The 15370-nt window shown below is 41.6% G+C and overlaps 1 protein-coding gene across 9 annotated transcripts; it reads right to left on the minus strand.

The window, feature by feature from the left end:
- Window positions 1-391: 391 nt before the first annotated feature.
- On the minus strand, window positions 392-14040 carry esr1 (estrogen receptor 1). 9 transcript variants are annotated; one of them, XM_040125953.1, is made up of 10 exons: window positions 13930-14040; window positions 12795-13094; window positions 11563-11777; window positions 10423-10539; window positions 9550-9773; window positions 9250-9403; window positions 6757-6895; window positions 5615-5748; window positions 4692-4875; window positions 392-2000 (listed from the first exon to the last, which is right to left on the minus strand). In XM_040125953.1, exons 1-10 carry the CDS (start codon window positions 13938-13940, stop codon window positions 1646-1648), a joined length of 1833 nt encoding a protein of 610 aa, XP_039981887.1. In that variant the 5' UTR covers window positions 13941-14040; the 3' UTR covers window positions 392-1645. The 9 variants fall into 9 exon arrangements, with proteins under 9 accessions (XP_039981887.1, XP_039981886.1, XP_039981885.1 ...); XM_040125952.1 differs by having other exon boundaries at window positions 9568-9773; window positions 12795-13220; XM_040125951.1 differs by having other exon boundaries at window positions 12795-13220.
- Between the last annotated feature and the right edge of the window lie 1330 nt (window positions 14041-15370).

The following is a 15370-nucleotide window of genomic DNA, read 5'->3' on the forward strand; positions in this document are numbered from 1 at the left end:
GCGGATCAGCAGGAAATTGATGGACAATTACTTAGTCAAGTAGCGAACAATTCGCGCCAATCCCGAGACTCAATGAATCTTTCATGAACACACAGAGACAAGAAGAAAACTTCAGGAGACAGACTGTAGGGAAACGCTAGAAATAAGCGGCGTTTCTTGCGAGGTCTGAGTTCAGTCAGAGGCTGAGCTGAACGAAAACACGGAGGCATTCACCCTGACACGGTAGCTAGCTTTCGGCTAACAGAGTTCGCACATCGACTGTTCGGGGGGAACAGAGGTCTTCATGTCTTTACACACATTGAGGATTTTCTGCTTTTCTTTGTCGTTTGTGATAGTGAATCAAATACGTGTGGGGTTTGGATTGTTGGTCAGAATGAAAAAGCTATTTCACTTGGGCTCTGGGGAATTTTTTTTTTTTTTTACTATTTTCAGATATTTTATAAACCAAAGAAGCACATTTACACTTGGCAGTGTACAGCGGTGATAAAGAAAACACCTGAGCATGTCCACATCAGATATCTTCTTTACAACTGGATCAAATTTGGTCCATTTAAACAAGATTAAAAACTACTTGGAATGTGTGCATACAGCACATCGTGATATTTGGGTTTTTGGAGGTGTGTAAATCCAGCCAAACTCAAATTGTAATCACTGAATTAGTGGATGAATAGTAACTGGTTGTAGTGTTTACATGGTTGAAATGTCAAGCAACTGCATCAAGACAAAGATCTATGCATCAAATGAGTTTGGAACCACTCATAGCTCATTGCCTCGGATGCTTTCAATTTCTCTCTTGCAGTCTCTCTGTCAGACACACACGCACACACGCACACACACACACACACACACACACACACACACACACACACACACACACACATGTAACAAATTCAGAAAAAAAACTTTGGTGCAAGTAAGCATAGAGAACAAACCTGCTGTACACAGAAAGCTGTGGATAAGGTGAAGTTACCCAACAGTAAAGTGTGGCTTCCTTCATTATGTAATCAGTGCTCTGGGATTTGATCATGCAATTTTTAGGTATCCAAAATTCAACAGATACATCCTCTGCCGATGTTCATTTTATAGTTTCATCATTTAAAAATGTTTTTCCGAAATATTTTAAGTTTAAAATTGTGTGTGCATGAGACACAATACCTGACGATTAGTCTTTACTTGTGTAAATAAATTATACATTCATTTTAACTAGTTTTAAAATAGTTTAATGTGTAATCCTCCTTTATATGTAAAAGTAAAAATAATGCCCAATAGTCCCTTAACCCCAAGAGGAAGTGCACTTTGGTCAAGGCGAATAAAAAGAAAAATTAGCTGCTCTTCGTTTGAAATCACCATAGGTAACAGATTGCCACAATATGACCCAACACCGTTTTGGAAATAATACGCTGTGATGTAAAGCTGTTAGAGACTGAGTCAAAGTCACAGATATTATGAAAGGCAGTGTAGAACGATTAACTGCATTGAAGCTCACCTTGTAGTGAATTGGAATAGTGCAAAGGAATAATTTCTCCCTAAACATTTACAACAACAAAAAAAATCACCTAATTTATAAATAATTATCCCATAAAATTAATTCAAATGCAACCGCTATCTTTCGCTGCCAAACCACTTTCACTCTGTACTACACGCATCATTCATAAAAATGACCTTCAGATATGCTTGTGGCGCTCTGTCTCATGTGCGTGCAGTTGGAGCGGGACCCTCCATACTGCAGGACACCAGGACCCGTCGGGGCCCTGCTCGGGCTCCCGTGGCTGCCTTGGGGTCCTGAAGTGGAGCCGGCCGAAGCGGAGCTACTGCCGCCGCTGCCGCCGTTGTTGCTGCTGGTGGCGGTGGTGGAGGGCTCTCTGTTAGCCTGGAGCCAGGACTGCGCGGGTCTCACTGGGTGGTGGAGGCGGTGCGCGTCCAGCATCTCCAGCAGCAGGTCGTACAGAGGCACTTTGTTCTTGCACTTCATGCTGTAGAGGTGCTCCATGCCTTTGTTGCTGCGGGGAGCGTAAACATAAGAGGGTTGAGGAATCAGAGTTGGCTTGATCATGAGTGATGCTTCAGATTCCTGAACGCTCTCGTCTGTGCCAGCAGCTTTTGATTTCATTTTATTTATCTTTCATTTTTCTGGTTTTGCCCTTCAGCTGCTTATTCTTATTTATTTACTTACCGTTCAGTCTTTTATTCAACTAGTGCCGTGCCAGTTCAGACGTACTTGTCAGCTCATTAATACTTCAATATTTTGTTCAATCATCTAATTATCATCGTCTGATTTTTCAGATCACTGCTGTGTTACGATATCAATTAATAATAAACCTTATTTGTCAGATACCTGATCAGAAAATACTGGTCCACGAATTCAATTGCTATGACACATACACTCACTTGCCAATTCATTAGGTACACCTAGATAAAAACTAATGCAGTCTAATACAACAGACCTGCCATAAATCCTCCCTTCATGAGGATTATAATGTTCAGTTTTCATTGCATCTGTTTGAAAGATGTTATATTTTGCAATGTTTTGTCAACCTTAATTCATATAAATAGAATGGAGAAAAAAATTTGGGAACACCTCTCAGTATAACCCGGTACAGTTCAACAGCACCACAAATTACAGCCTCCAAGATGACCATTAAAATAAATCAACATCCTCTTAAACAGATTAAATAAAAACTGAACATTATAATCCTCATTAAGGGAGGATTTAGGGCAGGCCAGTTGTATTAGAGTGCATTAGTTTTATGCAGGTGTGAAATTGGTAAGTGAGTGTAGATTACTTTAATCACTGTGTGTCATTGTAACCCTTCCCCTGAACTGGAGAACCAGCATTTTTACTGAAGAACTTGACTCATAACGTAAAATGGTTATGGCATGGATTTCTTTCATCAGTGGAGTAGTATGCAGTTAAGAAAATCACTGGCATATGTATTTCTGCATCAGGGAGGAAAATATTTGAAATGATTTACAGACTCTAACACCAGTCTGTAACAGTAGTTTAAGCCATTTTCTCACTCGTGCATGTCTGTTAACGGAAACAGAAAATATACAGCAGCCGAATAACAGCGTTAGATGACGCGTAGTAGTAACGTCACGTTACCATAACAGCAGCGGTGCATAAATTATTTGTTCGGCCTGTTAATAATCCTAATATATCATGCTTGGGTGGGGATAAAAAGTAAACAAAACGGTGCCGTCTTTCTGTCCCTGCGTCTTAAACAAAGCGCTCCGGACGCTTTCGCTTCAAGTGACCGTGCACAGCAGTTGAACTGCTTTGATAAGCCATGTCCAATTTGCAGAGCTCTGTCTAAAATGCTCTCACACTTGAGATGATCCTGTGCGAGGTTCTGTAGCTGCAGCTTGTTTCCCCGGGGAATCCATTCTTTGACCGGGCGCAGCCATCTTTGTAACGCGCTGTTGTGCAATTGATAACGTCGGCTGACACGGATGAGTTGCCCCTGCTCTAGCCGAAGGTCCTTTAAAATTTCTCTTTTTGTGTTCCTCGAGAACCGCCCACCCAAAACCTTCACAGTGCACTTCCTTGGGTCCTCAGTAATACACACATGGAGTTTGAAGTCGATCGGATGAGCGGTTGTCGAGGAAATCAAAGGACAGAAAGAAAGAAAGAAAGACAGAGCTTTATTAGTAGGATACTCTTACTGGAGATTTATCTCCCCAGGTAGCTTCAATTAAAGGATACGGCTGGTGTTACTCTGTATTTTTCTTACTGTCAACCAATCCCATGAAAAGACCAAAACCAAGTCCATCTCTAAATACTTATCTAAATATATCTAAATATATCTTCAAAAACAGTCACAAATGTATAGTTTGTATTTTAAAAAAAGACCAAATAATTTCATAAAACAGCCGTTTTTAGCAAATATTACTCAAACTGGAGTAAATGCTGCATTTGTCATTTTCAGATGCGGACTAATATCGTTTGCAACCACCGTGTCCACATAAAACATTTGCAAAGAAAAATGTTGCAAATTGCTTGCATCCACTGCTTGCTAGCTTGCGGTGTTTGCTGGCGCGTTGCGGTGTTTCGCGATGCATTACCGCCACCTGTGGAGCGGTGAAACAGTCTGACACCCTTCGTGCATGTGCGTCCTCGTACGAGCCCATGCGGGACAGTGCACAGTATGTGGGACTTACTCAAAATAAGCTAGAGTGCTCGCTGAGATGAAGAAACACATCGCCCACTGCAACTATGTGGCTGTTCAATGTGTTTTTTTAATGGTTTTTTTGGATAACAACAAAGCTCAACGGTGCAGGGCGATAAGCTATATCACACGTATTTCATGTTGGTTTTGGTCTTTGCCTGGGATTTTTTTCTAGACAATAAGAAAATACAGAATACCACCAGACTTATCTTTTGAGCACCTGTTAACTTTTTTTTTTTTTTTTTAATTTTGTAGTTATTTTGTCGCTTCTACTGTGATTTACTCTACAAGCCATCAGCAGATTGAAACAACTTGGAGATGAGGCAAAGTATCCCCCTGCTTGTTATTGATGATCCATACTAAGATCAGCTTACTCAAAAAATAGCCTATCAATTATGGTTCTAAAAAGGAGCCTTCACCCTTTTGAAGCATTTACGTTTTAAGCTCCAACCACCTTCAGATGGACGTGTCTGAATCAAAAGACTCTTAATATGGTAAAAGAAACCTTTTGGATTTGAATTTCACCTCATGTGCCTGATGTGGGAGAGCAGGAGGAGCAGCTGGGCCTGCCGTCTCGACTGCTGCTGAACTGAGCATCCCGATTGGCTGATATGATGTATGAGAGTGTCCGTGATAGTATCCAGCATGTCCTGTACTGCCGGGCTGTCGTGTAGGGGCTCCATTGTACCGGTGCAGTGGGAGAAAGAACCTAATAGAGGAAGAACATAAGCTTACCGCAGCTTTTCAAGCCAATGCCCCTTTCTTTTCTTAAACAGGGACTTCAGCGGGCGGGTAGCACAACCAATGCAGATATGCTCATGTGCCAAAGTACATGTTAAAGTACATGTTAAAAACCAACAAATACCAACAACGCCAAGGTTTGGGTGATAAAAGATCAGACTCGCACAGTACTGCAATATTTCAATAATGCCCACACAGTAATCAAAGGTTCATCCAGCTCCAGCAGCTGTGCCAGTAGCGTCATCACACTGGTATTTCAAGTCTGCTCAGCTTTTCATATAGAATATCTCAATCTCCAGGAAAAAAAGAACAGCCCCCTGACCTGTGTCATGTTGTCATGGAAACAGTTATTGGGCATATTGACAGTTCAGGCCTTTCCAGAACACGCTGTTCGCCTAATGTGCCAGAGCAGTGCTCAGAGCTTTTCCTCCGTGGTTGCAGTTTGACACTGTTCAATATTTACACTCTGGAACAGAAACGGAAACCTGCAACAAAACTGATCTGCATGCAAGACAAAACTGCGTGGAATTAAATAAAGTAAACTAGAGAGGGGGTATTTTTATTGGAGAAGGGTCTTCGACACACACTGTCAAGTGTCTCCAGGCACCAGTTCACTCTCACTTTCTCTGAAGATGTTTCACAAGGAAGGGACTAAAACTGTAAACAGATGCGGACGATGTGTGGCACACTCACACATGTTGCCTCACCAGAGTTGAGCAAGACGATAGCTTTAAGACAGACAAACTCCTCCGGTTTGAGTTTGAGCATGCGGAAGCGGGAAGTGGTGGCCAGCAGCATGTCAAAGATCTCAGCCATGCCCTCGACACAGTCGCCTTCGTTCCTAGAGGGCGGAATGAAAGAAACACATGAGGACTTCTTGGGTGCTTAAAATTCTCGAAGTCACGCGGGAATAAATGGGATTTTAATATTCTCCCCTTTCCTCCTCATCTCAGAGGTAAAAACAACCTGAATTAATCTGTGACCATGAAACTATCCAGAGAGTGGCCACATAAACAACTAATGGACTGAATCACTGCAGTGCTCCATTTGTCGGCACTGTTGAAAAGTGATGGAAAGATGGATAATATCCAGTGGTTGGAGTGCAAGATAAACTTGGACAGCAAAGAGCCAAGGGAATTTGTCAACCCTGACCCACAGCGTTTTAGTCATCATGTCCAATTGGTGAGGACACTCATATGGGGACTAGGTTTTAAAGATAATACTCTGTAATACAATTTTGAATCCAATGGGACCATCAGGTACATCAGACGGTAAAAGCTCTGTCTGTCTGCATGTCTCCTACATCCCTCTCTGTCTCTGCCTCTTTTCTCTCTGCAGTAGATACTGTGGTTTGGCCAGCTTGTTTACTTTGAAAACGGGGGGGTGGAGGAACAGGCTGTGCTTGCAAGGCAGAAAAGAACTCCCGTATGTCTCATGTCCCCCTGCATCTCTATTTCTCTCTCTCTCTCCTTCACCTCCTTCCCCGTCATCTGTCCCTCCGTCCTTTTCCCCTTTTCTATCATTCCTTGCATTAAGGCTTTGATTAAATCTCTGTCCTGGTTGCCAGCTCAGCACTGTAATGATGAGGGCGCATTTCAAGTTAGAGAGAGGCTGCTCTCCTCTCCATGGGGAACGTGATTAGTCTTTCACTCTATGAAGGATGTGTTGGGATGGCACAATGGCTGGCAAGGTGTGAAATGGAAAATCTACAATGCTGATGTATCACTCTTAAGATCCGTGTGAGAGTCAGAGGAGGACGGAGAAATAGGCAGGAAAAGTGGGGACAGAGATATGAAAAAGTAAAGAGAGGTGCATGTCACAGAAAAGTAAGGCAAGTGTTCCTCGCCACCTGTCCAGTACAAGGTCCTGTGCGAAAATGAGTTTGCCAGGGCAGTGGATGGACCTCCAGATGAGCCCAATCATCAGCACCTCCAACCACGAGCTCTCCAGCAGCTGCACCTGGTCATGGAGGGACAGCTGCTGGAAACCTAGAAAAACACACACACACACAAAGTGCACAATAAAGAGCATTTTGTCAAAGGACCAAGCTAGAGGAGCAAGGTGATCCACACCTAGTCAGAGTACATTTAACACTTTTGTCAGCTCTTTGACTAACTAGCTCTCAAGTCATCTCCAAATAATTCTCACTGAAAACTGTTATTGATAAACACTGGACAATATGTGTTTTAGCCTGATCTTAGCAACTATTTTGCATCCAGATCAAACCCAAACACAGAAAAATATCTGGTATAAGTGCTGTTTTATTACATGGCGTGGAATGTTAACACTCACAGAGTTTAACGTTTTCTATGCACCTTCATCCCACTCATAAAAATAAAAACATGCAAGCCCTTGTTTTCTAGCAGGGAACTGCTACTTTGACGGCACCATCTGCAATCTCTCTGCTTTCACAAGAAGCCTTATCGCTGGCACTCAGCTGTCTTAACTCATGCGTTATTACAGCCAATTAACTCCCATTGTCCCCCTATGTATCCTGTTTGGGACCCCTCGCAATTAAAACGGTGTGCCTTTGGGCTTTTAGTGACACACAAGGTTATAATACCTCAAAATCAGGATTTACTTACTTAGAGAGCCTTTCGGGGTGTTTGTATGTGTGTGTGTGTTTGTGCGTGTGTGTGTGTGTTCGTGCATGCAAAAGGGTGATGTGTCTTATACTGCAATTATGCTCTATGGGGTGCCAGCAGATTGGCCAAACAATCCTCTCAAAGGTGATGACTGTAATTACCATCAATGTAATGGCTCCGTCTGCGCATGTGTGTGTGTGTGTGTGTGTGTGCGCGCGCGTGCGTGTAGGCGCCCAAGAAGGTCTCCCATCACCTTGCTGTTGCCTAAGCAGTCAAACAGACAACAACCGAGGGCTGCCGCCTTTGTCAAACAATGCATGTGCTGTACATTTGAATGTTTGAGAAAGACACCGTTTCCAAGCTTTTGAGAATACACCGATCAGCCATATGTATATATATATATATATATATATATACACACACACACACACACACACACACACACTGTACACCGCTGATCGGTGTATCTCTTACTTTAGACAAGACATGCGATAAATGTCATGGTGCTCCGGCAGACCTGACTCACATGTTTTGCACCTGCCCTCTAGAATCTACTTACTGAGCAAGTATTCATGAATGTCTCTCCGGGGCCACGGGCACAAGCTTGCCTGAGGGCCAAATGTTTGGACGGCTATCTTCTGGATTCCGACCAACGATCAGCCACAACCACCGAATATTGTGGCATTGGTTTCAAGCCATCAATCTGGCTTCAAGAACTGATGATGTTTATGAACCTTGAGAAATTAAAGTTTGCACTCACTTTTATTCCATTTGGGGTCCTATGATCCAATATGTTGATAATCTTAAGCATCCTCTCTAACATTTCCTGAAGGCATTTATTGATTAACTATCTTCATTTCATGTTTTCAGTAACTGTATCATTATTTTTTTTATCTAAATTTTTTTTTATTAATCTTGCACCTTGTCAATGACAACAGACAGCAATGTATCAGGTAATGGAACAAAAAGGCCTTTTTGTTTATGGGTTTAATTAAAAACGTATAAAAATTTGATTTTTTTTCTGTTATCATAGTAACTCTGAGATTGAAAAAAAAGACACTGTTTTATTGGTAATGTGATCTTTTTCTGTCTTTGACACAGCCGTAGTGCTGAGAAAATAGACAAGACTATATTATAACAAGGCTGCCACACAGAAGTCAGAGAAAAACACATTTTTTACCCGATGGTTTGACTTTGCGGTCACGACATCGCTTCTGTCAGTTCGTTTGCTTATGTATGTAAAAACACGGTGTGCAAAGGATGATCATTTTGGACAATGACGGAAGGTGCATTGTAATAATTCCCGACAGACCACATTAGGACCAGGATATGTTTGCTGTTAATGGCCCCATGGACATCACCAGACTTCTGGTATACTCCAAAGTAAGTCTCAAGACAGTCTTAGCAATTCCAGTTAGTAGCAGGTTTATGTTCCAAAACACAGTTCAGGCCAGATAGTGCGTCTGGTAAAGTAACTGTCACTGATCAGTCACTTTATCCACAACTTGTAGCTACCGTCTATTATGGTAATTTTGCAAAACGCTCAGCAAACCCACCCTGCAGTGGGTGGAGATAATTTTACCTGATTCTAACGCAATTTCGTTAAAATCTTTAAAAAAAAATATATCTTAAAAAATGGCTAACCACTGCAGCAAAATAAACTGTGTTAGAGAGTAATTTAGGATGGTTTATTACTGCTGAGAAAGGATTAAGAATATTTACTGGTGGTGTGGCTACATTGCCACTTTGAGCAGTACCTGGAAGCTTCTTGGCCCAGGCAATCATGTGGACCAGCTCTTTGTCAGCCATGCTGGTGAGCAGGGTCATTATGGTGACCTCGGTGTAGGGCCGGCTCAGCTTCTGACGGGAGCACAGTATTGGGGGCTCGGCGTCCTGGAGCAGGAGGAGCACCTGGGGAAGCGGCAGACAAACAGTCACAATGTCAGTCAGTCTAAAAGCCTTTCTCAACAACTAATAGCCAGGCTGCCCATTGTCATGATCCCCAGAGGGCCACTCTTGTGTCTAGGGCCACTTTCAGATCCAAATTTCCTCCTCACCCCCCCAAGAATCAGCACCTGGTCAGGCAGCATGCCAGTGACCGATGATTTTCCTCCTCCTCCTCCTCCTCCTCCTCCTCCTCCAGTGCTGCTGCTGCTGTGCTTCCTCCCATCCTGAAGGAGCACTGTTCTGCGCTCCAGGTCCTTGGAGGCCTTATCTCTGTCACTAGTGCCAGTTCGTCGTTTGTCGCGCCGCAAGACGCGTCCGCGGTCCTTACGCACACCTTGAGGACACAGCAAGTGTTTAATGCTACATAATATGCAGACACACGGAAAAAGCCACGCAAACAGTACCCACACACACAGTACCCACGCACACAATCGCACACGAACTCAATAACGTGCATTCTTCAGGCTTTTCACTCAAAACCACATAAGCATAACTTCATATCCTGTTCTTGCCATAAAATCCAACACTGCTGATTATATGGATGCCTGTGTGATTCAAGAACTATGAAAACAAAAATGTGGGTGTGTGCTAATCAGTGGTTGTACTCCTTAAGAGGAAATAATTTCAGGGTCATGTTAAACTTAGTCTCAAGCTTATCTTCATCCACCAGAACTCTCATATTTGCGGCAATCCTCTCTGCAGCAAGCTATGATTGATACATTTTATTAAAAAGAGGACAATCAAATCCGTTTATTTTGCTGAAATAAAAAACACACAGAAAACATAAAACTGTACAAAAGAAAAATAAATCATAGAGGACTTATCAAACAATTTAACCAAAAAGGAAACAAGTAAAAACAGTAGGATAGCAAATAATAACCCAACCAAATTTACTGACTGACAGCAAATTTCAAGAAGACATTTGCAAGCCCATTTGTCTTGCAAAGATGACAAATCTTCTTTCTGCTGGTGTTTCTACCCACCTCCTTTCATCATGCCCACTTCATAACACTTCCTAAGACGGCAAGCCTGGCAGCTCTTCCTCCGATTCCTGTCAATAGTACACTGATTGGTTGCCGGGCACATATAGTCATTGTGACCTGAAATGGAAGAAAATCTATTACTCCGAGCCCCCCACTCCAGTGTTCAGTTCAGATTTAGGTTATTTAGTAGCCAGGAACACTCTATTCCCATTTTAATCGGATCCAAGATGGAGAAAATTAAAACATGGCATCTTGGCTTTGTCATTGCCATGGAGACTATTGATTTCTTTACGACCAGACTTTCATTGCCAGACTTTGCATCAATGTGCCGAAGCAGCATATCACAAACGTGACTAAGCCACCGACAGCAGACGCAGCTTAGATTTGTAGACAGAGGCAGTGGTACGTGGAGGTTGTTAAAATAATAGCAGTAAAAACTAACTTCTTGAAACATAAATTCTTCTCCCTTTATTTAAGATCTCTGTTTCACAACATCACAATTTATGAATTGTATTTTTCCTCTTTCTCTCCTTTTATATGACAGAGACCAAGGTCAACTTTAACTGCTTATTTCTCTGTTGAGGTTACAGCCAGTTCCCTTCGGTACCATGAGCCTACTAAACAGCTGGTACACTAAATCATCATCCTGTAATATCCAAACTTTCATTTTCTCTCTTATGGATGTTCTTTAGATTCCAAGATGTACCAAATTAAACCACACTAAATTTTCTTTTGTCGACAGTCAGACTAATTTTTTATGGAGCACAGTGCTCCATGTCATTAAGTATGATAAGACAAATTTATGAAGTTCACTATTGTACTTAGAGGGTTTGCTATACAGATTGTAAAGCGTGATTTGGGATACTGGGCTATATAAATAAAATTGACTTGACTACATTTTTGTGTTTTGATATGGTTAATTTTCTTTCAGACATACAGTAAAAGACATAATTTAATCGTGAGAATTTCTTAGGCTAATTAACTGTAATTAATCAATAGAGCTTTAGAAACTTCAGATCATTTTTATATGAAATTTGAACACTAAACTACGACAAAATAAGACATGATCCTTAACAAACAGGCGACACATTAGATTTACATCCACTGGTCACATCTGGCAGAAGCTTACACTCTACCTACCCTGGATGCTCCTCTTGAAGAAGGCCTTGCAGCCCTCACAGGACCACACCCCGTAGTGGTACCCAGAGGCATAGTCACTGCACACCGCACAGAAACGTGTCTCTTTAGCCATCTCAAAACCCCCGGCCCCGACTCCAGCACCTGACTCCCCCACACTGTATGACTCATCACTGGTGCCACAATGGTCCACTCTGGACAGTGGCTGCTGACTGGACCTATAACAAGGCATGGATTTCAGCCCAGTTAAAAGATACCACATATTACCTGATACTTTTGTAAATAAAATGAGTATAAATTGTGATAGTGATGAAACAATAGAGAAAATAGTTTTCTTGCACAAAATATAGTTAAACATTTTGTCCAAAAATGATCTATAGATGTTATTTATCAGAAAAAGGTTGAGCCAACTACTTAAGTACAGATCAATTCTGACATTTACGACACTGACTTTAATTTGACAGTGGCTGAGAAAAAAAGCAGAGTGCTATTTTCCACCTGAGCCAGGATACAATCTGTACTTCTGTTGTTCTTACGTATTGTTCCTTTCTCAAGGTCCTTGACAAAGTCCTTAATCTCTGGAATTAAAAACCAGGGCAAAGCTTGATCCTTTCTATAGAGATAATGGCAATGTTTTGTATAAAGCAAGAGATTAAAAAAACAATGCAGTTATATAATTATGTTTTGCTTATAACATGCATTTTGAGGACTGAACATAGTGCCAATGCCATAATTCATGAGTTAAAGATATGAAATCTAGTTGTGCAACAATATTTTGTCATATTGCCACTCAATAGGACACACAAAGTAGAGTAAATCAACTTAGGAAATATTTGAACCAATTATTAAACATAAACTAAACACTTATTTTCTTAACGGATTATTAAAATTGTATTGAAAATACATGATAGCAAAAGCTAACGGTGCTGTTTTAAGAGTCTGATATTTTGATTGCACTGCTCAAACCAGCTATATAAATACCAAACTACAGCACAAACAAAACCGACCAAACAATCAGATTCAAGCACTGGAGGTGGCACGGTTCACAAATTACTTACGTCCCATTAGATAAAATGCTAAATTTAGAAGGAATGGCCAAAAATACACCAACTTCACCTAATGATTCTAAAAAAAAATCAGAGGAATGACTCAGTCGATAAAAAATGAACTTTTTGTCCAAGCCCACAACCGACACTTTTCACACTCTGGTTATACAGAAAACTGTATTTTCTCACCTGTAGATGGGTGTTGAGGTGGTTTCCAGATAGTGGTGGCCAGGCGGGTGCATAAAGGGGCTGAGTCGGGGGCTGGAGGGCACAAACACAAGAGGACTGGTCGGCCCACTGCCCAGGGACTGAAGACTGCCATCAGAGGGTGGTCCATGGGCGTCTAGAGGAGCAGAGTAGTAGCCAGTGGTGGAGTGGTTGTAGAGAGGAGTCGGGGCAGGGGTGGGGGCAGCAAAGTCATACGTCCCTTCCAGGAAGTCCACAGTGGCTACCCCTCCGGAACCCCGGCTCTCTTCGGGGTACATGTCACTGAGGGGGGCACGCGGCGGAGGTGAGAGACGTGGCGGGGAGAGGGTCTCCAGTTCTGAGAAGGCTGGGCTGATTCGGGGTCTGAGTACTGGTCCACAAGGCTTCCTGTTCTGTGCTGGGCTCTGCCTGAGCAACATCACAGCAGCGCAGCACTGATAAGCAACATATTCTTGACTTGCTATCCCATTTGCTGAGAGGGGGAGTGGAGACGAGTACTGCTCTCCCTCCCTCTTTACTTTCTCCACTATCTCTCTGTCTTTCCTTTTTACCAATAAAGTCTGTCAGGCAACTTGAAGGGTCCACTATACTTTCAGTCCCTTTGCCCTATTTGCCTTGAGCTTCCGCCCACCAAGCTCCAGAATGGAAAAAAAAAACCATCCAAAACACTCCTCCCAACCTCGCTCAGGTTCTTCCTGTAATACATCTTCACTAATTTGTAGAAGGGGGGTAAGGCTGGGGAGAGAGAGAAAGAGGAAGATGGACGGAAATATAGTCCCCAAAAAAATTTCCCTTGTCCTCTCCCACATCACTATAAAAATGTAGTCTTCCTACTTCACCTTTGTCTTACATTGAAAAGCTTTCACTGGTTACAGCTGATATCTAGAGAAAAACCGTAAACTAACTGTACGTCCCTCTCTGAAGATTTATCGTTCGTTTAGCTGATAGTCTGCACACTACCAGCATGACATACGACCAGTCTATTTGTAGCCAGTTTCTCAAATACACCTGAGACTCTTCAGTAAATCAAATCACTGTGGAAATGAGACACATTACGACAATGGTTTAAACAAAAAGGGCTAAAAGAAACCCAAATTCTACGATGATACATACTCACCTCTTACACATGAATCCTCCTCATGTCTGCTATGCGACACTGGGGACTATTTGGCTCTTGCCTCTCCCTCTCTGCTTGCCTCTCCCATCTCTCTGACTCTCAGACATCTAACCTGGGCTCATTGGACACAGTTAGAGCAGTGGAAAGGTTAAAAAAAAGGATAAACAAATTAGAGAAGCAGCCAAATCGATAACCACTGTGTGTTAAATTGCCAGGTCGCCATAACACAGCAAACAAAGCAGGAGGTCAAATCTCATTCTGACAGCCAATAATTACACAATGAATCCCAAATGAAGGGATTCATGGTTATTTTAATCAGACTTTGCGCGGCTTAAATTTTATCTTTTGATAAACCTTGACAGAAATAAAAAATTCTTTCCTGGTGATATTTCATTAAAGGAGGCTGACGTATATTAGAGGACCAAAATATGGACCAGTTAAACATTACTTTGTCATGTCATGATGAAATAGAGCACTGTAAATAAATATCAAAGCAAAGGGGCAGAGCATTTATGCAAATAAAGTTTTAAGGAAATCAAGGTTTTTCTGTCTATAGCCCAAAAGTTCCAGGTTTGTGATTTTCAGGGTTCTTCTTAGTCCTTGTATGTTTTGGAACCAGGCGCCAAGGTAAAAAAAACAACCTTGTGAGCTGAAACGCTTCTGAGAAAAAGTAATAACAAACTATAATGTAGGGGTTATTTAAACACATTCATAGCAGGTGTAAAATGGATCCAGTTACCACAAATGTAGATAATATCAAATGCAGAAATAATAACAAATTTTTAATGTATAATCGCTGTATAACAAAAAGGTCACTTTCAGATTATACATTCCAGATCAAATGATGGAAAACCAAATTATTTGGGAGGTTTGAATTAAAAGCTATTAATTTACATGTGATACTGACAGTTGAGACACGTCGTGAATTATGCAAGAAATTCATAATGATAAACATGATCATAAAGAACTATTGAAAACCACCACTGAGGAAAAACTGAACATTTGGCATAGAGGCTTCATTTTCCCTTCTTTGTGCAACATCTTTCCTGAGTAAACAGCCCAATTTGCAGGACATGTCAGGTCAAGTGGAAAACAAGTAGTCCCGATGATGATATATATTTTTTTTTGCATTTTCCCCCGGGATAAATGAAGACAGTTACATTAGAAAACAGAAAAATGTCAAATGACACAGCTAAATCACCTAAATGGCTCCAGATAGAATGCTTCTTGCAATAATTGACTTCATTTTCATAACAGATCACATTCACAAAGCATGTAAGCAGCCTAAAGGATGCTGTTTAGTTTCACCAGCTCATCCAGAATTGTAATACACATGTTGCAGCATTTCCAGCTGTTTTGTTGGCTGTTTTTCCGGGTTCAACCTGACCCTAAATATATGAAAGGTCGATAGGTGACGACAACGGTCATTAAATAACAAAGT

Source organism: Xiphias gladius, chromosome 4, assembly GCF_016859285.1.
Source record: "Xiphias gladius isolate SHS-SW01 ecotype Sanya breed wild chromosome 4, ASM1685928v1, whole genome shotgun sequence".
NCBI lineage: Eukaryota > Metazoa > Chordata > Actinopteri > Istiophoriformes > Xiphiidae > Xiphias > Xiphias gladius.

Excerpts from the sequence above, each read along its gene's own strand:
- esr1 (XM_040125951.1), bottom strand. Across the intron at positions 11,778-12,794 it reads ACCTCAACACCCATCTACAG|GTCCAGTCAGCAGCCACTGT; the intron begins GTGAGAAAATAC and ends GCCTTGTTATAG. Across the intron at positions 4,876-5,614 it reads TATCGTCTTGCTCAACTCTG|GTTCTTTCTCCCACTGCACC; the intron begins GTGAGGCAACAT and ends TTCCTCTATTAG.